Source organism: Nestor notabilis, unplaced genomic scaffold (assembly GCF_000696875.1).
Source record: "Nestor notabilis isolate BGI_N333 unplaced genomic scaffold, ASM69687v1 scaffold31802, whole genome shotgun sequence".
Taxonomy (NCBI): Eukaryota; Metazoa; Chordata; class Aves; order Psittaciformes; family Psittacidae; genus Nestor; species Nestor notabilis.
Genome location: NW_009918396.1, coordinates 14,952 through 42,126, shown reverse-complemented (window position 1 = coordinate 42,126; position 27,175 = coordinate 14,952). Strand labels below are relative to the sequence as shown.

At 41.8% G+C, this 27,175-nt stretch overlaps 1 protein-coding gene across 1 annotated transcript; it reads left to right on the top strand.

Annotated features, from left to right (window-relative positions):
- Positions 1-1,118: 1,118 nt before the first annotated feature.
- Positions 1,119-21,882, top strand: RBL2 (retinoblastoma-like 2). The gene is made up of 21 exons (XM_010009690.1): positions 1,119-1,246; positions 2,365-2,565; positions 4,207-4,271; positions 8,249-8,377; positions 9,278-9,438; positions 9,538-9,602; positions 10,304-10,490; positions 12,366-12,532; positions 13,223-13,332; positions 14,013-14,116; positions 14,463-14,600; positions 15,059-15,223; positions 15,774-15,885; positions 16,441-16,713; positions 17,252-17,526; positions 18,113-18,289; positions 18,472-18,543; positions 18,925-19,042; positions 20,010-20,212; positions 20,632-20,796; positions 21,712-21,882. Exons 2-21 carry the CDS (start codon positions 2,387-2,389, stop codon positions 21,880-21,882), a joined length of 3,036 nt encoding a protein of 1,011 aa, XP_010007992.1. The 5' UTR covers positions 1,119-1,246; positions 2,365-2,386.
- The last annotated feature ends 5,293 nt before the right edge of the window (positions 21,883-27,175 follow it).

Below are 27,175 nucleotides of genomic sequence, written 5' to 3'. Positions count from 1 at the left end.
ACAAGCGCACTTTAGTTGTCTCGGTGAACGCTTATCAGTTGCTGTTTAGTTGCCCACGTAGATGCTTTCAGCGCTGTTACAGTAAATTTGGTTTTGTGAACGTGACACAGCCCCGTGCGGGTTTTGTAACATCCTTCCTTAAGACGGTAACACAAAGTGGCGCAGCCGATGTGATCGGGAGATGCCTTTTACTGGGTGGCTTTTTAAAAATCAAGGCGGCTTTTATGGTGAAATTCTGGAGTCGTCTGGAATTCTTGAGGTCTTTCCTTCCCATGCGCAGGCAGCTCTCGATGCAGAGCTGAAGGAAGCCCCACACGGGCAGAGGGTGGGTGGTGCGCCCGCGGTACCTGGACCTGTGTGGAGGAAGGAAGTGTTGCGGTCTGAAAGTGCCTCTGTCACACGCTGCCTGTAACCATCGTAAACGGGCTGGGAAGCTCAGAAAGAGCATTTGTGTTTATCTCTCAAGTGCGTGCTCATCTGGCCCCGGGATACCACGTAGTCCAGGAAACCCACATCATCGAATTGAGTGTTCTGTGCCCCCTCCCCCTCTTGTCACTGTCCTTCTCTCGTTAAAACATTGTTTTTTAATCGAAGAGAGAGCATAAGATTTAAAAGGTTTTCACTGGAATTCATTTCTGTCTCGAAGTGCAGATTGAGTAACAGTTCTGTTGTGCAATACAGAAAAAAATACCCAGAAACTATGTTTTTCTGTTCCCACTGTCTGTTCAGGGCAGAATGTTCTGATTGTAAGGAACTGTAGCTTTTGTATATATTTTTTTAACACCAGGGCAGTACAAAATGTTATGATAGGAGAAGAGCAACAGTAAAAAGATCTTGTTAACTTTGGATCAAGAGTGACATTTATACAGGTAACTAGTAACTGCAGTTTTAGGCTTGGCACAGTTCAATGTTAAGTATTAGTTTAGCGCCTGGTTTTGTCTTTAAACCATAGAGTAGCTCCACAGAACTTTAAAACAGCAGATCAGTGTTGTCACTGCTTGAACTTCATTCATTTAGGACACAGTCCTGTCCTTTTTCCTGATGTTGAATGCATAGCTGAAGAGGATGTTTTTCTTGTCAATGAAGTCTTAGATGCTTGATGTTTCAATTCACAGGGAAATGATCTGCACTGGCTAGCGTGTGCCTTGTACGTGGCTTGCAGAAAAGCAGTTCCCACTGTGAGCAAAGGGACAGCTGAGGGAAATTACGTATCTTTAACCAGAATTTTGCGCTGTTCAGAACAAAGGTAACTTTTTGCTCATTTTTAAACACTTGCAAGATCTCAAAGACTGCTTATCAGTTTGTGAAATCTAGACACTGGGAACAAATGCTAAACATGTCTTGTTTCCTGCTTTTAAAGATAGAATTTGTATTGCTGGAATCTTTGGGTTATAAGATCATTGCCATGGAAGCAGAAGAGTTCCATTTGGTTATTATTATGTTGTAAAAACACTGGTTTTCAAAATCAGAGATTGACTTCCGTTTCTTAAAGGAGAAAGAAAGCTTTCTTTGAAGAATAGTCTGTTTTGGAAGAGTGTGTGAAGTGTGAACTTCTCACATGGGAAACCATCTGTAATTCTTCACTTTTTACATGTTCTTGCTTTATGAAACCAAAGTGATGTCAGAATCTGATAAACAGAATTTGGATCAACTGTTTGTGTCCATAAAGCACTGAATAAAATGTTCCTGAAACAATTTACTTTATTTATTAGCAGTCTCATTGTTTTGTACCAATTTAGCAGATTGGAAAAAATTAAAAAAGAATCTTCTTATGCAGTCTTGCTCCCCATCTCCTTTACTGTTGGAGCTTTGCAATTGGTTTACACAATACAAAGTTATCCTTTTTCAGAAAAAAATCAGAAATTCAGGAATTTAATGTGGATAAATTATTTATGTGATGTGGGCTATCAGAGATTAATAACTCTGAAAAAGTAGGATAGATAAAGGAATGACTTTATGAAGTGAAATATACTGAAACTCAGGGGTTTTTCATACTTTCTAGAATCTTCTCAGCATTGTGGGACTCAGAGTTCTATTTAAGTTAATAAATTATTCAGAAAAATGAGGGAAATCTGCTTTTAGAGTAATCTGACTGTTGGAGCTGATTGTGCCTTTGTGAGGAAAAGCCAGAACTGTGAAACATAGTTAACATAGTCATCAGCCAAGGATCTAAAAATACTTTGCGAGCTGTCTGAGCTCACCCATGTTTATGGGTGAAGGACTGGCTCTGTTATCATGATTGCAGTACTGCCATTTTAACAGTAGTTTAGGAAGTAGAAATTGTAGTTTTGTTAGAAAACGTATAGTATATTTCTGCAAAAATACCCCCAAAACTTTCAGATTTAATCTGTTTGGTATTTTCAGCTTGATTGAGTTTTTTAACAAGATGAAAAAGTGGGAAGACATGGCAAATCTCCCTGCCCAATTCAGAGAACGAACGGAGAGATTAGAGAGAAACTTCACTGTTTCTGCTGTCATTTTTAAGAAATATGAGCCCATTTTTCAGGACATTTTCAGATATCCTCAAGAAGATCACCCTCGTCAACAGAGAGGGAGAAAACAAAGGTATGTTGCTGTTGTTTCCAATCTAATTTTAGAGCAGCATAGAGCAAAAATGTAATGAAGTTGCCTGGTTTTTTTAGTTGTATTTTGAGTGCATTTTCAGTAAAATATGCTGCTTATACTGTTCTATAACTGGAAGAGTAAGCCTCTCTAATGGCTAGCCTACATGGTAAGGCATGAAGTAATTTTGAAGATTAAGTTGGAAGATGGTGCTTAATAATTTTTGGGTGAACTGTATGTTAGTTTTGACATTTAAACCATTCTTTACATAACCTGATGGAGTAACTAAATAAGAAAAATAAAACATTAAGGTTGAACAAACCACTGGAGAAACTGAAAAGAATATAGCCTATGAATTGATTTTGCCTGAATGAAAGAATTTAATAGTAAATACAGTCTTACAGAGAAAACCTGATGAAGACTACTTGGTTTTGAGGCTCACATGCCTATTACACGATCTACATTAGACAACTACACTTTAAAAGCAATGTGATAATATTAGACACAGCATATCTCTAATGCCACCTTTGCTGCTCTGCTGTCCTGGGGATGAGCTGCAGTTTATGAAATAGCACTTTCAGTGACCTATTATGTGGAAACAAGGAATGCTGTGGAGTTATAAAAATTAGTGCTAGGGGAGGGGTTTTTGTTTGCTTTTAAATCCAGACAACAAATACTGGAGCGTAGTTTCCAGTTGGGGTGGGGAGTGTGGAATAAAAATTTTGGATGAGTTTTCATTACTTTGTCAAGTTTTTGATGTTACCAAGAACACAAAGCAAACTTGCAAGCCATAAATGTGAAATAGGAAGTCTAGTATAGTGTAGGTAGAAGTATTAAGAAATAACAAATCTTCAAGAGCTGCAAAACTTGATTTGTGAAGCAGTCTCATTAATTAGTTATATTTTATTTGAAAGCATCTTAAACAAAGACCAGCAGGGGAAGTTGATAATCTGATACTAATTTAATATATCTCAAATTTATGAATATTATATAAAACCCTTTACAAAATGCTTTGTGTTAGTACAGAGATGATACTCTTGTGAACACACAGTTCTGAAAGTTTTGCCTGTACTGAATGTATTAATAACAACACAGTGTGTAATGTGTTCCTCCAAGAATGTATACTTGCTTAGATTGTTCAGAATGCTTTTGAAGAAAGAATTTAATCTCTGGCTCTCAAAATACTTCAGTTGTCTCTATGTACCATTTGTTGCGTGAAAAATCAGAAAAAGACATTTTCTGTAGTTTTTAAATTAGGGTATTTACCTGTTCTTTGGAAATAAGATCACAGTTTTGCCTTAAAAGAAAACGTTTAGGCCAGCCATGTTTAACATTAAATTTAAAATGATTTTCTGCTGAGGTCTCGGCCTGTTTTTGGTGGAATCTGCTGTGTTGGTCTGTTGTAGTGACATTGGGTCATTACCTGCAGACTGGGACTGGGGTTCCACTTGTGTCTGTACTAATCCAGTGTGCAGCTTGCTTTATTACCCTTAGGCTAAGTTTTTGTGGGAAGGTTGTAAGATTTTGGCAACACTGTAGTAAAGCTTAATTTTCTTTTAGAATGATTGAATGTTGTGTGATGTTTTATCTGTCTTAATTTGTTGAGCTTATTGGGTGTCTTCTTGCTGTATTTTTCCCTTAAAGACGACAACCATGTACCGTGACAGAAGTTTTCCAGTTTTGTTGGGTGTTGTTTGTTCATGCAAAAGGTAAGCGATTTGAAAGGATTAAATACAACAAACTTGGTTTTGTTAGTTGTTGCCTTGTATCAGTCCTTAAACACTGAACTAGATGCAGGCATTTCTGAATTCAGAAATGGAGAAAGGGCCTTCATAGAACAGCCTGAGGACAAATGTATTCTGTCTTAATTTCCTCAGCTGTATATTTTACCACACTACAAGAAAGCTGTATGTCCAAATAGTTTAGTAGCTTTTATGTGGAGTATTCTACAAAGTTTCCAGTGTTGTGGAGATTTATGCTATAATTCCAAGGGAAAAAGGTAGCTTAGAATTTTAGTTAATTCATGTTTAGGTGTTGTAATTAATATAAGGTGTATATTTATGTTTGCTGGGACAGTGAACATACTTAATTCTTTTTTTTCCTGTAACTTACTAAAAATTTATCATACAATTCTAGGTGTGAATACGTTATGCTAGTATCACAGAGAGCATTCCAATTCTTTTAATAGCTTTTTTGTCCGCCTGCCTTTTTAAAAAATGAGCATGCAGCAACTGTATCAAATAAACATATGCATTACTAAATAGGTCTGCATATGCCTGTCTGGCAAGGGTGGTTTTTTCTTGCATTTTGGACATAGCAGTATACATATAAACAGCTGACTGTCTTGAGGACTCAGATTCCTTTGGGACACATAATGGGATCCTCTATTAATATGCTTCTAGATGTTATGTAGAAATAATGTGATAAACAAGCAATATATTGCAATGTATATATAACCTTTATTGTAAAAGCAGTCTTAAAGCTAGTAAGAATAGTAGAGGATTTCAGCAGGTTTTCCTTAGTAATGACTGGTGGGAGAAAAAGCGTTTGGAAGAAACAGGATTAAATTCTATTTTAGGCTTAAGTTCTTTAGTCATATCACATATACTGTGAAGTCTTTCCTCATCGAACGTGCATCTTAAAAAAAATTTCTGCATTCCTGGGACTTTATTCACACACTGGGTATTCTGTGTAAGATAGTGGTTTGAGGGAAACAAAGACAAGATTTGTATTCCTCACTGAGAGAAAGTCTTTGTAGATTGAGGTCCACTGCTAAATTTCCAGGGACTTTTTATATTATTTTTTTTATAAGATGATAACTTCTAGCAGAAGAAAACTGATTGATAGCTTAATTTGTACAAGGGAAGGGATACAAGGAATTTGGGTTTAGGTTTGGGTTGTGTGGTGGGGTGGCTTTTTTCCAGTTTAAAAGGGAATCGGTGTTAAGATTCCTGCAGTATGCTGTGATTTCCTTCATTGGCTGATTGTGAGGATAGGACAGAGCAGGCTGCCACAGTATTGAGTTACCTGCAAATTGTATTATTTGTTCAACACAGATAAACCTTTCTTTCTACACTGTGCCACATTGCAGAGGGTTGCCAGCAGCTCCCCTGTGGAAAAGTTACTGGCAATACTACTAGACCCCACCACCATCACATCTTTGTACAGAGATCAGGAAGGCTGTGGTATTGCACGTGTGCTGTACTGAACACTTTTATCTTACATAGAACATGCCTTTTTCCAATAGGTAGGCTGCAAGTTCTGTTTTGTTGGGGAAGAGAAATTTTTCCTAATGAAGTGTGTTGCTTGAAACCCTGGAACAGAGCATGATTTTCATCTTTTTTTCTTTTTGTTTTCTTTTCAGTCCAGAGTAGCTCTCTCAAGTAGTATGAAATACCCATTCATATCAATACACTGAGTCCAGAGGAGAGTTAGTACTGTACTTCATTTCCAGTCAGCCAGGACTTCACTTCTTCAGCACAGTTAGGCAGCTGAGAGAGTAAGTAGGTCAGTCTGAAAACTCACAGATTTTGCTTTTTCCTTCTTTAAAATCCCCACTTCTCAGGGTTGATGGGAGAGTTGACAAGGTGCAAAGGGTCTTCAGGAGTCTTCCTGTTGCTAAATTACTGGCTGATGTGTTTGAGTAACTACATAAACAACTAACTACATATTAAATACTGAGCAGTTTCAGGCATACAAATTAACTTTGTAGAGAATGCCATCTTGATAACATATCCAATTAAATTTTGCAAGAAGAAGGAAAATTTACAGTAATTACGGACATTAAAATTAGTAAGTGACTAGTGATAAATTTATTAAAATATGGCAGCAGAAAAATTGAAGCCAAATGTCAACCATTTAAAGCACTGAGTATTCCTGTTTTGTTCGCTATGTTTTGAGGGTTGGCAGTAATCCTTATCATGGCAACCACACATCAGTGGCAAGTTCAGGCTTGTCTCTGTGATATTGCTGCAAGCCTGAAGATCATTGCGCTCACTTTCTCAGATGCAGAAAGTGCAGGTCTCATTTGTACCTCTGGTGTACTCTGCAAAGTAAGATAGTGGCTTTGGTTAGCAGTGCTTTGAGATAACTGTTTTATTATTTGGTAGTAGGTTGTGGAGGGGAGTAGTAGTAAGCTGTTGTTTGAAATGTCATTGACAAATCATTTGTAGGAAACTACTGGTACTGTAAAATTAGATTTGTGCTGTCAGTGATGATTGCCATGGTAGACTTAATTGCTATGAAAGTGGACCTGTGTTATGGGATTACTTTAAGATTTTTATTGATTAAATTTTGCTATCGTATTTAGGACTTTCATTGTTTTGTTTTGAACCTTTTGTGACTTGGAAATCATTGATAAATGTGTACAGTTGATTCAAATTTCATGTTGACTTCATTATTTTAAATAGTCCCAATTATCTGCACTGAAATGACTTTTTTTTTTTTTTTTTAAACAAGCGTGGAATTGGATAATTGACTATAGATTTGAACAAACTGCTGTTACTGGTAGAAAAATAATTGTAATTCAGAAAAATTCTTTAATCATATATACATTTAATGTGTTCTAAGTGAGTTTATTACTATATGATAGATTTCTTCAAGGATTTAAACCTGTTCATATTGGGCTCAGCTAAGTGGTTTGGAGCATACCTGGGGTGGGGAAAAGACTAGAAGAGTTAATAGTATTAAAAGAGTGATAAAAAATCATGTTGTGCATATAAATTCTTGGGATTGTGATTTATGGTTTTAATTAATGGTACAGTTTGTGGTAAGAGAGTGAAGAGGTTACAAGGATTCTTTTCTACAGGAAGATAGTATATAAGAAACACTTTAAAGGTATATGAAACAAAGCTACATTGTAAACCAGATCAGAAATATACATTTTAACTCTTTCATAAAGCACAAGAGAAATAAAGTTAAATTTATTACTGTTTATGATGAGCATGGCCCCAGCAAAATTTTTGTAAAGAAAACAGGTTGGTAAAGAAAAATAATCTTCTGACTTTCCGTCAAATAGAGATTCATGCTGGTGAATGGGAGGAATTGAAGGAGGGGCAGCACTTGGTTTTTCTAGCGTATCTGGACGTGGGGGTCTAGGCTGGCAGAAGTTGAAGTTCTTTGCAGCACTTTACAGCAATGAAAAATTGGGGAAGAAGGCAGGTCTCAGTCGTAGCCCGTTCTTCCCTTTCATATACCTCTAGAGCACGATTCTGCTTCAGGCAGATGCAGTAGGAATCTGTTGAAGGACATAGCACTGCCAGACTGTGGGGCTTGTTGGGGTAACAATTCTTTTTTTCCCTTGAGACAGTTGCACGATACAATTCATGCTGCTTCAAGTTACTTATGCGCTGATTACTGTGAACGAGGGAGTCTGCAATATCACATTTATCAACATTTTGGGGAGGTTTGCTTTCAAAATGATGTATTATTTGAGTTCCTACACAATTGCTGCTGCTCATGAAAAGAAAAGTATTTCAGTATTGTATTTGCTGTATTTTGTTAAGTGTGTGTCTACTTTACTACCTGCGTTTCTATCCAGATATTTATAGTTGCCAAAGTCTGTGTTTCCAAGACTCTTATTATTGATTATAATACAAACATCAACAGTTTCTTGGTAAAAATAATTTTATGCTAAAAGAATCTATGCTGATTTTAATTAATGGTTTATGTCTTTCTAATATCAAAGGTAATTTTCCTATGATCAGTGATGACTTGGTCAATTCCTACCACCTCCTGTTATGTGCTTTGGATCTAGTGTATGGAAATGCTCTCCAGTGTCCAAACCGTAAAGAACTTCTGAATCCTAATTTTAAAGGTATGCTGAAAAAAACCAGTCTTTATCCAAAGTCTGTAACAACTTCTAAGGCTACTGAGATGAGTATGAATCTATGTGGTAGAGAGTAAGTTGAACAATATTGATTTGAAAAATGTGGGAATTAAGATTTTCTGCATCTGGCTACACAGATTTCTATTCCTGTAGCATAACAGACTGCTGAATTCTGTCAATAATACAGTAAGTCAAGAATTTAGTTTACTATGGCAATACCACTGAAGGGAGTTCCAAAGTAAAAATGTCAGTTAATGACATTGTGGGGTCAGTGAAAGAGCATGTAATGGCACAGCATTGCTGCGGACAGTCAGACTGGAGAGTTCCTGTGAGGCAGCAGTTGGGGAAGACCCAGTGCTCAAAGATGAGAGCGACAGTGTGACTGTTTCTCATTTCTGGATTGCCGCTGTTCTTGTTCTGAAGAGAAAGGAAATGTAGGTTGACTTGATAATCACAACTGCAAATGATTGGTGAGAAGTTCCCACTGAATTTCTGACGCAATTCTTTCCAGACATAGAGTTCAGTTTCAGTGCTGTGCAGTATTTGCATTTACTTTGTAGTGGTTTGGATGTGAACTGGGACCATTATCTCAAATTTATTCGACTAGATATTACAGTTCACAAGTGTTTGATCAACAGTCTGTTAGAACTGACGTGTTTAATTTTTATCGCTCAGTATCTAATTTTTTTAAATCTCTGACTCAAAACTGATTTTTGACAACATTATCAAATTGAGTGGGCATTATACAATAATAACTCTTTCAAGGGAATGAATTAGCTTATCATTTTAATTTCACACTATCTAGACTACACAGCATAGAATTTAAGTTTAATAAGGAAACAGGGTGTGGATTTGCAGAATTAAATAATACAGTATTCTTAATTGTAGGTCTACCTGAAGACTTTCACAGTAAGGATTATAAAGTATCATCTGATCCCCCCTGCATCATTGAAAAACTGTGTTCATTACATTATGGATTAGTTTTAGAAGCAAAAGGCATAAAGCAACATTTTTGGAAGCCATATATTCGGAAACTTTTTGACAAAAAGGTTGGTCAGTAAATTTGTGATGTAGAAAAATTTCTCTTCAGATAATTCAAAACATTTTTAGGAACTGAAATGTCCACCCTTTTCTTTATTGTCTTACAGCTTTTGAAAGGAAAAGATGAAAATCTAACTGGATTTCTTGATCCTGGGAATTTCGGAGATAGCTTGTGAGTCATTGGATTTGTGGTTTGGCTTGCATCAGTATCCCTCTGCAGTAGCACACTGCACTTGCAATGTGATGATCTGTGTCTCAACAGTAGTAGTAGCAACTAGTTGACTTGCACATGTATGAATACTTATACATCATTACAGGCCTGTTTGAAAGAGGAATGGTTCTTCAGGATGGTTTTACTTGATATCTCCTTTTGTTCTTCATTTTCGGTATTTCCTTAATTTTTTTTGTATGTAACTCAATGAAAAAGATGTGGGGGCACATGGAATGAGTGGGAAGTGGGAAGGAAAAAATGGGTTTGGTGGTATTTTTTTCTTTATAAACCTAGAGATGCTTGTGAGTAAGACTTACGTTCTTTTAAATGGTATGAAAATACTAAATGTAGTTTGTGATGATGTGATGCTGTGTAAGTTTTGAGGAGTTTTGGGACAGATGGAAGTTCTCTGTATTTTATTATGTTCTGCCTGGAGCTATACTGACTGGGAAGCCATCAGATTGAATGGGAAAATAATGTCCTTGTCACTGTCATGTTGAAGGTATTGTAGACTTTAAAGGAGCTCCAATGCTTCAGTCAGGGTCAAAAAAACTCCTGAAGGAGACTTCAAGAGGCCAGAACTGTGTTTGATCAGTAAGCAGGTGACCAAATGCTGTCTAAATAAAAAGGGGTTTGTATCTGTCTTTTCCTTTCTGCTGTAGCAAAGCCATCAACAAGGCCTACGAGGAGTATGTTTTGTCAGTAGGAAATCTCGATGAGCGAATATTTCTTGGGGAGGATGCAGATGAAGAAATTGGAACTCTCACAAGGTGCTTAAATACAGCTTTGGGAACAGAAACAGCTGAAAGAGTACAAGTGAAGCATAATTTGCAGCAGCACTTTGATAGGGTGAGTATCACATGGTCTGTGCTGCTGGCTTTATATGGAGAATAAGATGAGTTAGTCTCTGTCTCATCACAAGAAGCAGCTACAAAAATTACCATCTTTATTGTTCAAGGCAAGTTAGCTTTTGTAATTGATCAGAAACAGTGTTTACTTTTGGGGGTTTTGGACTAAATTTCTCCATGCATTTGGGCTGGCTTTGATAAAATCCACTGTAGAGAATATTTAGGTAATTATCTAAAGCAGCATCTTTAGGTAGACCTTTAGGTCAAGATTTTAAAGCATGATAGGAGGGGCAATTCTCCACAGCTGTTTGGCAGTACTGAATTGTCCTGCAGCTGTTGGGGCTCTCTGTACTTGTCTGTGCAGCTTCCCCTTCTCTCACATCTCTGGTCCATATGCAGAGTTGCTTGTTTAACACATGCAAAGCTGTGTTTTCTTTTGACGAATGTCCTTCAGGTGTTACTGTTACATCTGCTCACAGCCTTAGATAAAGCATCAGGGAATGCTTTTCACCTCGCTTGCCTGCAGGCATGATACACAGATACATCTTTATATATGAGTAATGAAGTAGCACAGAATATGGTCTTTGGGAAAATAAAGAACACTTCGTATTTCAGAACAATAAAATGAAGAAGACCTATAAAATTATCAGAGCCTCCATGTGACTAGAGCAGCTTCTGAAAACCAGGCATTGGCTTTGAATGCAGAATGCAGACATGTATAGCTATGGAAACAGAATATCAGAATGTTCTGAAAGATGGGAAAAATCTCTTAAAGGAGGAAGGAGACAAGACAGGCATATAAAGAAGGGTGTTAGCTGTACTAGCACAATTAGAGAGAGCAGAAGGGTGAAACAGCCTAGGTCATTTAATAGGTATGTTACCTTTTTCCAGAGGGAGAGATGGTTAGTGGCTTTCAATATTCTGGAGAGAAGAGATCAGAGTAACCATATCGGCAAAATTAATGCAAATACCTAATTCTTCACTGCTGATCTGTTATCATAGCATCATAGTATAGTTAGGGTTGGAAAGCACCTTAAGATCATCTCAACTGCCAAGTTGCGCTGGGTGCCAAACTTGTGTAGGTTGCTGTCTGGCTGACACGGTGTGGCCTGTAAGAGACAGCAGCTTGTGGCTGCGGTGCTCGGGCTGTTGCGTGCTGCAGGTGTCCAAGGTGGGGCTGGGGGAACCATGTTTCTGGCAGGGTGTGGAGACAGAAATAAACCCCACTTAGGAATGTGGAAATAAAACAGGAAGAGCATTGGGAGCTAGACTTCGTGGTAAAAACACTGCAAAATGTAATACATTCATTAAAGTAAGGGAAGTATCTCTTGGTTAAGTGATTGTGTTGTTAGATAATTAGAAGCTGCGTTGGGTTTGCCCTGAAGAAACATCCTTGATGTTAAGTAGTTTTGATGTGATGGTTTGATCTGATGCAAATGAATTAACATGCTCATCAGGAGGACTTTTCATGTTAAGCATTAAACACGCTGAAAGGAAACCCTGGCTCAGTACACTTTACCTATGAGCTACACCTACCTTTGGTACTTGGGGTAGGAGGAGACTGCTGGGTGTTTGGGGTTTTTTGATTGGCCTGGTTGTTTCACAGTTCCCTCCCAGTACTTGGATTTCAATGTGAGGTCACATCCTCCCTGTTCACATGTTTATATAGTACTGTTCGATGCAGACACATGTGTCATTGGCGGCTGCTTTCTGAGACATCACTAGTTTGGGCTGTTTGATTTTCAACCATTTTTTCCAGGCATATATCCTAACAGAGGGTAAGAATTCTACAGACTGACACTTGGGTGGTTATGGCTTGTGTCTAAGTAAGTTTTATAGTACTGCACAGTTACATGCTTATTTTTTGTCTTTTTAGTCCAAATCCCTCAGGATTACAACCCCACTTACTGGCCGCAAGTATATTAAAGAGAGCAACCCATATGTGACACCTATTTCCATGGCAACATACAGCTTGAGTCGCCTTCACACGATGCTGGCAGGACTGAAAAATGCCCCCAGTGAAAATCTGGAGCAAATACTCAGGTAAGTAAGTTAGTTTGATGTTTAGCTACCAAATAGTCCTATTCTTTAAAATGGTTCAGTTTTAATAGCAAATGTTAATGCTGAACAGTGGGATTTGAAATGTGAGTCAGTGTTGAAAGGTTCTGGAGTAAAATAGGACCTAGAGAGATACTTAAATATCAAGGACATTGTCCTCTTTATTTAGATACACTTGTCCTTGAGGGACTGATGGCTGTAAGAACACACCACCTTCAAAACCCAGCAGTTCCAAGCATCTCTAACAACAAATGCTAATACAAAATGTCAAGACTTCTCTTCTTCCTACTTAGCAAATCTCGCCGCCTAGCAAATGGCTCCCCTCTGTAGGAGATGCAACATAAAATTTATTCTTCATGTAGATAAACTATTACTACAGGTACAATAAATTTAAAATCAATTTTTATATCATCTGGAAAATGTTGTTTAAATATTTGTCCCCATCAAGAAAAGATGTGTATATTTACAACAGTGTATACAATATTAATATGCTGTGGCCATTTTACAGTACACATGCAGTTAAGGTACCTATGGGTGTGCTCATACTGTTCTGCAAGATGTTTACAGTTTCAAACTTTCATTGTATTGTAAAAATAGTTATAGGTTTGGTTGGTTGTTGGTTATTGGGTTTTTTTCTTAGCAGAAAGAGGACGTTGACCATGTTTTTATTTTCAGGTCCTGTTCCAGAGATCCTTCTCAATCTATTGCTAACAGGGTAAAAGAAATGCATGAAGTATACTGCCAGCGCACGCAGGCTGAAGGAGAATTCAGTAATTTTTCCAAAGGTGAGAAACATTTTACTTCTACAGATAAGCGTTAAAATGCCTGTAAATACACTGATCTTTTGTAACTACCTTACAGGTTATGCTTTAGCACACATTTTCTCTATTATTTTTTGTCTTTTCCTGTATTCTTAACACTCGTCAAATTTCAACCCTGCATACAACTTTATCATCAGCCGTAGCTTTAATCACTGGAATTTGATGATACTTTCAGTTCTACAGAAGGGAAATGAAAAGTGCTGTTAAGAAGGGGAGCACCTTCTTGATCAAATATAAGAGTAATTGTGATGGCATGGATTTGTGTGACAGTAATGATAGGAATTAATTGTAGTCTTTACAAATCCTACAGCAAGTTGGATGCATGTAAGTATACTTTTTAACATATTTCTTAACTTGAAATATGTAGATTAGAGCAATGTTAGGGATTGTACTTACAGATGGTGTCATCATCAAAATTTCGGTTCCGTACTAAGTTATTCTGCACTCAGGAGTCAGTGCCAGTACAGGAGAGGGATTTCTAAGTTAACTTTAAATTAGCTGGTTTAGTCATGAAAGTATTGTTAACCACAGCAGCACAGAAATCCACTCAAGCTACTAAATAGTTGTACTGCTGTAGCTTAAGATACACAATGTAATTCATTTTTTGCATTTCTCAGTACTGTTTCTATTTAAAATTCCTGCAGATGTTGCTAGTAAGCATTTTCGTCGTGCCGAGGTGCTATACTATAAGGTCTTGGAGTCTGTCATTGAACAAGAGAGGAAGAGACTGGGAGACGCTGACTTATCTGTAAGGAAAACTAGTAAATTGTACCTAAGGTTGGACCTACAGAAAACCAACTATAAAGCACAATAGACAGCTCTGTAAAATGAGGGTAAATCTCTGAAACAGAGCCTGCAGGTACACTGAATGGAAGAAAAGTGTACAGACAATCATTTGTGTGTGTAAAGACAAAGATACGTGAGATTTTTAATGAGTGAAGATGGCTCATTGTGGAGTCTGTTCTGTCACTATCAAATAACATCTCTTTCAATAAGCTTGATGATAATCTCACTGTTGAGGAAGAATAGAAAGTATTTTATTATTTTACAGTTACACTGTAAATTAAGCACTAAAATTTGCAACCCTCTTGCAGGCAATACTGGAGCAGGATGTGTTTCATAGATCGCTGCTGGCATGTTGTCTTGAGATCATTACCTTTACATACAAGCCACCTGGAAACTTCCCATTCATCCCTGAAATATTTGACATTCCAGTTTATCATTTCTATAAGGTAAAGTGTTTAATAGCTAGAAATGCTTAACCAGTCATAAGTCATGTTAATGGACACACTAACCCTTCATGCTCAGCTTTGCCCTGTCCCATATTGAAAAAATATTACACAAGTGTCTGGCACTCTGGAGGCAGTCTGGAGTTTTGTACATTTAAAAATTAACATAGTGCTAGCAGTTTAACACAGGAGCAATATCCATGTATCCATATAGTGACTGCTGGATTATCAGTGTATTATAAGCTATTGTTGCAGCTATTCTGCAACAGTGCTTGAAGTGATTGTTTAGAAAGATACAGCTATCTGTCTTCTGATAAAAGTGTAGCATGTCACTAAGTCATAGTGATACAGCCTTAATGTTTCCAACAGTCTTCTCCTCCTTGAAAATCAGAAGTTAGTTTCTGCAAGAAGAAATGCATGAAACAAGTATATTACATTGATCATAATTACCCACCTTGCAGGTAATTGAGGTTTTCATCAGAGCAGAGGATGGCCTTTGTCGGGAAGTAGTAAAACACCTTAATCATATTGAGGAGCAGATCTTGGAAAGTATGGCCTGGAAACAAGAATCCATATTGTGGGACAGAATTAGAGATAATGAAAACAGGGTTCCCACTTGTGAAGAGGTGAGCACGTCTTTCTCTGTGTTACATAGTTTTCCTATGAGACAGGACAGTAGACGGGATGCTGTACCCTGAAGGAGAGGCTCTGCATGTCCAAATCTTAGTTTCACCCTACAAGGTGCTCAATGCCAAGGACACAGAACTCTAGTGTGCTCTGCTCATGGACAGCGCTGCAGAGACAGCCAAACTGGAGACATGCAGCCAAGGTGATTATTACCCCGTATTTGCACAGTGTAGCGGGACAGGGAACAAAATGGCCAAGCAGGGAAGATCTGGACCAGTCACTTGTGCTTGAAAAGGTTACTAAACGAGAGAAAATGTGGTAAAAAGCAGACTTTTAATCTTAGTCACAGAAAGATTGTTACACTACTGGATCTTCTCAAGTAGGACAATGGCTACAAAGGTTTAGTTAGGCTGATGGTAAGGTTTCCAGCATTCTTGGTTTTTTCCATGCAGTTTTGCTGTTCAAAATTGGTAGTATAGAAGCTTTTAAAAATGTGTTATATAGTCACTCTGCAGTAGAGGCCCTCTGATAACAGTATGAATATTGTAGGTAATGCCACCTCAACATTTTGAGAGATCTGCTGGGAACAGTGTTGTGGGTTCTCCGTTGACACCCAGACGAATAAATGAGGTCCGTGCTGAAACTGGAGGACTAGGGAAAGGTAAGACTTTTGAAAGTATAGCATACCTACACTTCTTAAACCATGGCTTTAGTTTTTCATCTAAAGTGGTGTACAGTGAGGGATCTGCTTTAATGTCAAGGTACAGTTAAGTGCAAACACATTGTACGTAGTATTTCTATTTCAGCTCACATAGTTAAGTCAGATACGTTACGCATTCATTAATTTCAGCATGAACAAAATGCTGTTTTGAGGATGCTATGTATACGAACAGCATTTATGTCTGTATATGTATGTATGTGTTAAATAATACTTAAGCATACACCCTACTTATGTTTTTATCGGTAGCATTTTTTGAACAGTTTTGCTTTACTGTTACACCACAATCAAAGCTCCACTTACATACTTAAAGTTATGTGAAGTCATCTCTAAAAGCAATCTGTAAGGCACAAGTGTAGACATGAATTGCTGTGCATGACATGTTTTGGTACTCCTTAGATTTCTCTTATGTATTCGTATAATATGGGATTATACAACAAGAGTTACATATATATATGTATATATGTATGTGTGTGTGTGTTGTTTCTTAATGCACAGGCCTTTCATCCCCTTCAACCACGCTGTATGACAGATACAGCTCTCCTACAGCCAATCCTACCAGGAGAAGGCTGTTTGCTGATAACGATAATACCTCTGACAGCAGCACTCCAGTGAGAGTTTCCCAGCAGCCTGTGGTGAATACGGTGCCTGTGCAGAACATGAATCCTGAAGCAATGTCAGTAACCCCAGTGCCTGGCCAGACACTGGTTACAGTGGCAACTGCTACTGTAACTGCCAACAACGGGCAAACCGTGACAATACCAGTACAAGGTGAGAGAAGAGCTACTGTAGGTTACTGGGGCTTGCTCCTATCAGAGTATTAGGACACAGTAAGGAGGAGCGGAAAACAGTACACCAGTGGAGAAGAAGGATTCCTAATTGGGGAAAAACAGTTTGAATAGATGAGCAGAAGTCAGAGACAGAACATGTATACAAGGATGTTCTGACTGCCAACATCTGCATTAAAGAACTGAGTTATTTCAGCCAGCCTGCCTTCCTGAACTGGCACAGGATGGAGGTTGCATTAGTATAAAAAACTTGGGTTAAATTTCATTATCTTTTAGTCTCCTTACGACAAAAAGTCCAAAATATTTTGATGAAATAATTTCATATATAATGTACTAAATATATAGTTATAAGCAACTAGTTGCTTATAAAATACCGAATTCTTAAAAACAACAAAAAAAAAAACCCCAAACCCAAACAAAAAAACCCCACCCCACAAAATACAAACAAACCCACAACTAACCAGAAACACCTACCCACCCACAACTTGCTCTTATTTCAGACTCTTTTCCTTAAATTATAGGTATTGCCAATGAAAGCGGAGGAATAACTTTCTTCCCAGTCCAGGTAAATGTGGGTACCCAGGCTCAGGCTGTCCCTGGCCCCATTCAGCCCCTCAGTGCCCAGGCACTCACAGGTACCCTGAACACCCAGGTGACAGGGGCTACGCTGCAGTTACCTGGCCAGGTCACTGTGCAGCAGATCTCTCCTGGAGAGCAAAGGCAAACCCAGCCCTTTGCCACCACCACGTCCATCAGGCCACGGAAGATGGGCTCGCTTTCACTCTTCTTTAGAAAGGTAATTTTCTGTCCGATTTGTGCTTTGCTTAGTAAGTGTTTTGGCAAGTCTTCACTGATTTTTAAAATACGTAGTTATTACTACTACTACTAAGAGAACATTCCATTTCAACATTAATCTGTATCTTTTGTCTATCCATACACATACCTGGAGAGTAGTTTTCTTACACAGGCAGCTTCTCACTAGCAAAGGAGTGGACTCTTAGACCACAAGTTGTAAGGCAGATCATGTACTCATCCAGCAGGTACTTGAAGGTGTCCATTTTCTTTAAGGCTCTGCAAAAAGAAAGAAATTCACCTTTGAGACATTATGGTTTATCCAATACACAGCGGTTGCTGTAGGCTGTGCAGTGCCCTTCCTGTGCTCAGGACAACTCAGAATTTCAGCTTCAAACAAATGTTTTCTTAGGCTCAGTTCCAGAACTGAGAACATCTGTTTCTTGTAAGGGAAAAAAAAAAAATAAAAATTATTGGTTTTCTGGCTTATCATTCACACAAGTTTTACAGGGTGTATGCAGGTCTGAGCTGCTCTTGTGTGGGTGAGAAAAGCTGTGTTGCTGGGCCCTGAGCAGTCTCCCTTTCCACAGGTGTACCATTTAGCTAGCGTTCGCCTGAGAGATCTTTGTGTCAAACTCGATGTATCCGATGAGCTGAGGAAAAAGATCTGGACATGTTTTGAGTATTCCTTGGTACACTGCCCTGAAATCATGATGGACAGACACCTGGATCAGCTGGTGATGTGTGCCGTCTACGTAATGGCTAAGGTAAGGTGTGAATAAAACAAAAGCAAGCCAACAGAATACTTGCATAAGACTTAATATTCCAAAGATTATAATTCCTCAAAAACAGATCCAGAACCCCAAACCAACCAACCAAACACCACAGAGAACCACCCTCAGACTGCGAAAAAGACCCACAGAAAAACCATTAACCTTTTCTCTCTTAGGTGACCAAGGAGGACAGATCATTTCAGAACATTATGCGCTGCTATCGAACACAACCACAAGCCAAGAGTCACGTAAGTACAGTTCGTATTAGACAACATAGTTTATTAAATGCCTTGGGTCTATTTCAGGAATGGATCTCTTTCTAAAGTAACAGCATTCAGTGACTGCACACTGCGAGCCATTGTCACCAGACAGCAGCTGGTACAAAATCCCACACTACTGAAAGCTTTCAATGCTAGACTAAACCTAAAATAGAAAATAGCTTCACTTAAAACTTGCAGTACCTGTTGGATACACTCCTCTCAGGAGGTTGTCTTTTCCCCTGTAAGCAGCAATTTGATATCACAGTGAAGTTTGTAAAAAGCCAGTGTATCGTGCAGGCTGTTGTTTCCTGAGTACTAGATGCCTACTTAACCATCCTCCCTTTGCTGTGCTTCTCTGTCTCCCTGCAGGTATATCGGAGTGTCCTGATAAAAGGCAGGAGATGCCGACGCCACTCTGGCAGCAGTGACAGCAGCAGCCAGCAGAACTCACCTACAGACAGAAGTAAAGAGAGGAATAAGGAAAGAAGTGAGTGATTCCCAAGTCTAGAAGTCTGGGTTTAATTCTATTTCCGAAACTGTGTGTATAAAGGAAGAGTTGGATTTTGTGTCACCCCATCCCAAACAGTTCCTTCTTTGCTAAATTTGGACACAACTGAGAATATATTGATACCACGTAAGAGTTGCTGTAACTCAGGGTTAGTGTTACACCACTTTGACCGTTTGGAATCCATCCCCACATACGCTTCCCTGCAGAGTTTACCACAGTGGCTGGCCTGAGCTCTTGGAGCTCAGTCTGTACAGAGAACACCTCTTTGTAGAAAGGGAGGAAATCTGTGCTAGCCTGTGCTGACAGGTACTCCTTTACTTACCACAGCCATGGAGCTGCAGTAGTTTCTTTTGCAGCACCTGTCTGTCTCCAGAGACAAGGACAAACCAGGCACCCACAGGACATCTGACAGCTCTGCAGAGGCTTTCCTTGACATTCAAACCCACACATTTTCCTTGAGTTAACCTTTATACAGGAAAGCAAATTAAGTGATGGTGTATATTCCTACCACAGTTTTCAAGGTACTGTGAGCTAAAAAAAGCATACTGTTCCCAACCTGAAATGGTGCCAGTTTGCAACAAGACAGAGCTACTGTTAAAAGTGCAGCACAAATGCCTGGAAAGTGGAGTTTTAGCTCCCACTTATACTGTGATGAAACTGAGCTTTATACAGAAGAGCCACTTGTGGTTTATCCAGCAAGAAGTTAGAAATCAAACGTGTTCCTGGCCATGTCCTCAGCACCGCACTGGTTTGTTACAAGGCTGATACTGCTTCTCCGTAAGGGAACCATGTCAGCATTGCTGATGCTGACAAGACTGGATTCAGGGTTGCTGTGCTGATGTAAGGGTGGGGAAGGCAGTGGCTGTACGGGGCTGAGCAGTGAGCAGAGGCGACCAGAGTGGTTGAAGCATCTGTGGCTGAGCTCAGGAGCTGCTCCTCGTTGCAGGCAGCAGAGACTCCAGCCCTGTGATGCGATCCAGCAGCACCCTGCCTGTCCCACACCCCAGCAGTGCCCCCCCAACCCCAACCCGGCTGACCGGGGCCAACAGCGACACCGAGGAGGAGGAACGAGGGGACCTCATACAGTTCTATAACAACATCTATATTGAGCAGATCAAAGAATTTGCCCTGAAGTACACCTCAAATGCAGTAAGTGAATTCTGTGCTTTTCATTTGTTAAGAGATTTTTTTTTTTTACTGTAGCTGCACTGAAGTGCTCTCAGTTAATTCCTCTGCAAGCAAACTCCAGGGATTATATTTTTATGACATCAACTGACCTCAAGGACAAACTCTGCTGCTAACACACCAAGGACTGTCAGCCCCTATTGGCTGTTTCCTCCTGTATGTAATACACAGCACTGAGCAGTGGCAGCTGCCAGCCTCAGACAGCATTAGGAAAGTAAATCAAAATTAAAACCCAAAAAACCAATCTGCCCAAATAACATGACACAACTTATATCTGTTCTAAACATGCGTGGTGTGACAGCAGTGGGAAAACCGGAACAGAGCTGAAGGTGACCAGCTCACAGGAGCTGTGCCGTGCGCTGTGATTCCCCCTCTCTCTGCAGACCGACTCCCCGCCGCTCTCGCCCTACCCGTTCATGCGCTTGGGCTCCCCTCGCCGCGTGCAGCTGTCCCACAAACACCCCGTGTACATCTCACCACACAAAAACGAGTCCACGCTCTCTCCTCGAGAGAAAATCTACTACTACTTCAGCAGCAGCCCATCTAAGGTGAGACTGAAGGGTCTTAGTTTGCTTCTGTAAATCCTCAATTCGAACTCTCCTTTGCGGGAGTGAAACTGGAGAAGGTTGTGCCACACACCATTCTGTTCACATGGTCTAACACATGCTTTCTCACCTGACCCTCTTCCAACTGCCCGTTCAGGTATCTAAGAAGTTGTAAAGCAATCAGGCGCCCAGGAGTACTGTGTACTTTTTAATGTTACTCTTTTTACTGCAACACAAGAAAGACTCGGGAGGCCAGCCTTTGCTTTCAGGTGACAGATGGGTTCCTTGGTGTGGAGACTGTCCAAAGAGAACACCAAGTACAGCCCCATCCTCTTACCTGCCTAGTGGGTAAAAGGTCCCCCAGCTCTTACCATGAGAGGACTTACCAGGGGAGTGTGTAATAGGCTGCATCCCATCACCCCTGGGCACCAAGAACAAAGCAAAAATCTTCCCTGGGAAGCATCTTCAGTCTTCATAGAAATTATGTACCTATGGTATAACAGTCGTAACTATGGTTGGAAGGCCTGTCAGCACTCCATCCCTGGCAGTGTTCAACGCCAGGTTGGACAGAGCCTTGGGGAGCATAGTCTAGAGTGAGGCATCCCTGCCCCTGGCAGGGGGGTTGGAACTAGATGATCTTAAGGTCCTTTCCGACCCAAACCATTCTATCATTCTGTGTGTTGAAACAACAAACTTGCTTGAGTTTGAGTAAGACAGCAGCATACTCTGATAATGGAGAGAGCAGCACAGTGATTAAGAAGCTTGGTCTGTCACGGGAAGCACTTTGTGCAGTGTAGATCTCCAGAAACAAAGCGTATGTGAGCCCGTTGTAATGCAGTTAACAAGTTCACATTATGTTCAGGTAGTTACAATAATGAGAGATTAATTCTAAGTTTTTCTCCCCCACCTCCCCTCCAGAGGCTAAAGGAAATTAACAGCATGGTTAGAACTGGAGAAACTCCAACAAAGAAGAGAGGCATTCTCTTGGAAGATGGAACTGAAGCACCAGCTAAGCGCATCTGCCAGGAGAATCACACTGCTCTGCTAAGGCGGCTACAAGATGTAGCAAATGACCGAGGCTCTCACTGAGCCCAGTGTTCCAGCACAGGTATTCCTTCCTTCCTTCCTTCCTTCCCTCCCTGCAGCTCCACTGGCTGGGCTGTGTCACCCAACACAGGGGGTCACCAGGCCATGGCACGTCCTCAGCCAGGCTCACCTATGCCCCATGGCTGAGCAATGCCAAGGCAAACGGCCCAGCACCAGGCCTTAGCTGCAGAAAGCAGTGAAGAGCTTTTTCTTGCTTGGAGAACACAGCCCTAATTCTGCTCTTTACCTTGGGGCAGGTATTTACCTCTGTTTGCTGTAAACTGTCCTCTCACGCTGTTTTTACCAGTGCATCACCTTTGGATTGGGGATTTTATCATGTGTCAACCCCAGGAGCGCTGCACCCACATCACCAACTCAGCAGTGGCTTGGTTTTTAAATAAAGACCTCCACGAAACTAATGACTTACAAGTGATATTCCACAGGAAAGTCCAGTTCAGCTTGGAGAGGGAAAACGGGGAATAGCCTTTTGGAGCCCCAGGGGAAGTTCCAAGTGGATTGTTTCCACAGTCAGGATGTTCTGTGTGCCTGTGAAAGCCACCCTGCTGTTGCTGAGTCAGGCACTGGCTGGGCCACGCGGTGCTCGGGGGTGAGCTGTGTGCCGCAGACAGCGCTCGGGGCGGGTGCGTTTGGCTGGACATTGGCAATGGCACTTTCTCCTCCATATGAAAAGCTGCTCCGAGGCCGACCGCAGCACTCTCTGCAGAGGAGCGAGCTGACTGTTGTGTGTTTTCCAATGGGCAGCCTGCAGCTCCCTGTGGCAGAGAAGGGCGCTGAGAATCTTTTGTCAAAGAATTTTGTATGTTTATAATAATGTTATTCCAAGATTGTTTCCCCACAGAGCCAGGAGCTGCCCCTGCGCTTGCGCGGCAGGAGGACGGTGGTGTCCAGCTCTGGAAACCTCCCCACTGGGCTGTTTGCTTCTTTCTAAAGGGCAGGGCTTGAGGGGGGGGAGGGGTTTAAATTGACTAAAATCAGGCCGACAGGGAGACATCTCTTTGCTCCAGCAGGATAAGGAAGCAGTGTATCTACTGGACCTTCCTGGTCAGTTTCATTTAAGATAGTTCCAAGACGTATTAAACACACCTGCAACCAGCACCTTTCACCCACTGACTCCTTACCATTGGTGTACGAGGCACGGGGGTGCTGCTAGTGCCCCATGCAGCCCCCACCCAGAGCCTGCCAGGTTTTGTAAGGAAGCAGAAATTAAAAGCTCCGAGTTATCAGTCATTCCTGATCCTCTGAATAATGGGAAAATTTAGGACTTAATTCCACTGTAAATTCAGTTAAAGTAAAATAAAAGCATATTTCATTCTTGCCTGCATAAAGAAAAAAGGCTGAAGTTAAGAAATTGTGTAGATGTTTCTGTAAAAATATTTATGAAGTTGTCAGACAATTCTTGTTAACATTTACATTACTTTGTATGAAAATATTGCAAGTTATTTTTCAATAAAGAACTTATAAACTCCCACTTCTATGTTCTTGTGTGAAAAAGCACACGTGCACAGCTAGAAACAGGCTGTGGCTCTCAAGCACCAGTTAGTGGAAAAAATAAGTACCAAAACAAACCTGTAGCTGGGCTCCTTAAGGCATGTGATGCACTGAGGCTTGCAAGAACTTGAGTCAAACACCGCAACTGACAGGTTAAAACTAAAATAAACTGAAATAGAAACAAGTTAAAAAAATATCACCCTAAAATAAAGGAATAAATTAAATATAAATAAAATACACTTCAGTCCCACAACAGGGGATTTTCTCTGCCCCTGTTCAGTCATCCTGTTTCTTCTGAACATGCTTCCTCCCATTGCTGGGTTGGAACTTGGTGCCAACGGATGGACAGGTCCTGGACTGCCACTGCTGGGGGTCTTGTGCTTTAACCCTGTGCCAGGAGACCCCTTTGCCTGCACACTGGCTACCTCTGTGCTCACGTCTGGGCTAACTCTGGGAAAGTTCCAAGAATTCTTAACTCGGGTGCTAAGAACTGGTTTGGCCGCTGGCAGCAGGTGCTGTGTTCCTACAGCCCAACACATGCTGCTGTTTCTGCCTTGGTGGCCCTGGCACTGTATCAGCAGCTGCTGTTGTTCCCATCATCTTCCGAACCCAAAGCGCACATTCACCCGCAGCTGTAAGCAGTAAAAGAGGTACAGCCTGTACTTGTGCTTTAAACAAATGCTAAAAGAGCTCCTGCCACAGAGGTGCTCCAAAGGGGAAAAATGCCAAAAACCCGTAAGTCTGCAGTAACTTCAAAATACTATTAAAAAACTTAAGACAGAATAGCTTGGTTAAAAGGGGGCTACAACCAGGGATGCCCCATCCCTGGCAGTGTTCAAGGCCAGGCTGGCCAGGGCTTAGAGCAACCGGGGCTAGTGGAAGGTGTCCCTGCCCATGGCAGGGGGTTGGAGCTGGATGAGCTTTAAGGTCCCTACCAATACAAACCAGCCTGTGATTATACAGCCACCATCCGCTCCAGCTGCAGATTAACTGTTGGAGGCTGCCCGGGTCACCTGCAGTTCTCCTGCTCTACAGAGCTTAGAGCTGGAAAGCTGATACTCAAAGACACCCCCTCACCTCAGTGCTGGCAAGGACTTTTGGATTTAGTTTCTCATTTAGTGATTTACCTGTACGAGGGAAGATAAGCGCTACACTTGGAGGGAAGGATTCGATTTCAGTGGTATCTGTTCAGTTCTCACTTGACCACCTTGGTCCTGGAACAGCTGCTTTTAACACACAGGAAGACAGTCACTCCGTGTTCTCTCCCTCTTCTCAATCTAATAACAACAACAAAAATCAGATTATTCATTCCAAAGTAAACAACAATCCCCATTCTTTAAATAAATAAAATTATTTTCTCTTCAGCAAACTGCTCCCAGCATGGATGTAGCTTAAGAGGAACCCAGCCTACTCCCCAGCCCTACAGAGGGACCAAACAGCTCAAAGATAAACAAACCCCACTGAGATAACATCATTTCCACTGCATCATTCCATCACTCTGTCACTGTTCTTACTGTGCTGTTCTCCAAGTCCCAGCCACATCTCTGAGCAGCCCCAAGGTAACGCTCCCCAAGTCTGCTCTGTACCTGGGGCTCTCCTGCAGGTGGGGGGACACTGTCCTGCTCCTGCCCTGCTGTAGCTGAGATGAAAGAGCAACCCAAGACCAGAAGGGATTAAACTTCTACATAAGCCCTTTGCTAAGTGGCTTAGAGATTTGCAAGTCAGTGATTTATTACAAAGGCTTCTGAATAATCATACAAATAAATCAGGAAGAGCTGCCCCGCTCCAGCTCTGCCTCCCTGCCCAGCCAGTGCATCCTGCTCGGTCACTGCACCAGGCCCATTTGCTGCTCCACACCAAGAGGCCTTTAAACTTTTCCAACGCTCAATCCAATGCATTTGAATTCCAACTTCAGCCTTCCCGAGAAAAGTGTAAGAGGAATGACAGCAGCAGCAGAATGAACCTTCACAGCGCTTCAGTGGCCACACTTGGGCCGGTACACAAAGTCCTCAAAGACTTATCCCTCGTGTTTTCCTTGGCACCACTTCCCAGGCAGCACAAGCTCAGCATTCAGACCAGCTCCTCCATTTCTGTTTTCTATTGCCCACTTGACAATTCCAGGCACCTGCAATTCCTCATACCCTGCCAGGTTCCTGAAACACACCAGCTAATGGGCCCTCAATGCCACACATGAGAGAAGGCTGCTGCAGGCCAGCAACCGAGCCAGCCTGTTCCCTCTGCACGGGGCTGCAGGGAGGAGCTGGCTGCTGCCACGCCAGGTTTCACAAGCCCGGCACAGTGTTTAATCCCACCTCGGCTGTGCTGTGCCCCAGCCTAGAGACCTCCTCAGCAGAAAGCACCACTGGAAGTAAACTGCTCAAGAGCAAGGCACGCCGGTCTGAAGCGTGCATTTGTTCTAAAGGTTCATAACTAGTGGCACACAACAGGAAAACTGAACAAACATACTTAGGGTTATCAGAAATCTGTTCTCTACAGCGCAAATAACCAAAGCCAGAAACACTACAAAGGATTTTAAGTAGCAAATCGGCTGCACAAGGATGAAGACCAAAGGAGCACCTTCCAAATACTAATCCAGTTGTTAAGAGGATGTCGGCCACCCTGTGCTCCCACAAATAGTTTGATTCAAGCATGAGACATCAGCTGCAGCTGCTGCAAATGTTCCTGTATGTGTTGTGCCATTATCTACCCCCTTCCCACGGCATGAAGTGCTGGTGGAGGTGCAAGCTGGATGGGAGCCACTTCCCGCACATACCCTTCCCATGGCACCATGTCGAACAAGAGATAGTAAGACAGGTACCTAAAAGCAAGGGAGGGACCAAAGCCAGCGTGAAGAAGAGCTGAACTCCTGCCTGAGCTGTGCGTTCCCTCGAGTGCTGTGCTCAGGGCTGCAGAACTGCCAGTGGGAAAACCCAGCAGTGTGCAAGGAGCCACAGCACTGTCCCAAGACCAGAGGAGTCTTTGGGCAGTTCCTCTCTCCAGCCCCACCCCACACACCCTCAAAGCCTTTGCTTCCACCAAGCACTTGAGGCAGGAAAGGGCTGAGGTCCCACGGGGCAGCCGCCGCCACAGCCTGGCCCCGCACCACCTACTAGCTTTTCTGGAACAGGAGGGAGGCTGAGCAAGACACCAGCTCCCCCCACGCCACCTCCCGCTCTCCCTCCCCTCCCAAAGGAGCAGATGGCAGCGAGCTCACCCCTTCCAGGAGGGCTGGATGTGGTCTTCCATCTCTTCAGCAAAGGTCCCAGGGACAAGCGACCCCATGTGTGCAGGAACTCTGCAGCGCTGCCTGGGGCTGTGCTGCCAGCGCACCAGCACCGCAGGCAGCAGACACACTGTGCCTGAGAGCAGGCACTCAGCCCCACGGCCATGGCTGGGCCAGGCAGCTGCTGGTGGAGGCAACATGGCAGAAGTGACATTGTTTGTTACATGCAATCGAAAAAGTAAGTTTCAAAGCTCTGTTCTACACTGCCCCGGTTCCCTGGAGATCACTGCACCAGGGCCGTGCTGCCACCAGCTGCGCGTCCCCTCGCTCAGGCAGGAGGAAAGCCACCTTCGTGAGCACGCACACTCCCAGCACCGTTACCAGCTTCTCAAGATACACCCGTGGCACTGAGCAACTGCTCCAGAAGTTCTGTGCTACCTTTTGCTTTCCCGCAGAGGGTAAGGACGAGAGGGAAGGACAAAAGTCCTTCTACACATGTCACCACAGAATTACCAACAAGAACAGCAAAGGAGCACTTGCCTCCTTCCCAGACCCACAGGGTTT

Coding starts and splice junctions, on each gene's coding strand:
- RBL2 (XM_010009690.1), top strand. CDS start 2,387: ATGAAAAAGTGGGAAGACATGGCAAATCTCCCTGCCCAATTCAGAGAA. Junction 9,603..10,303: donor GGGAATTTCGGAGATAGCTT/GTGAGTCATTGG, acceptor TTTCTGCTGTAG/CAAAGCCATCAACAAGGCCT. Junction 14,117..14,462: donor TGGGAGACGCTGACTTATCT/GTAAGGAAAACT, acceptor ACCCTCTTGCAG/GCAATACTGGAGCAGGATGT.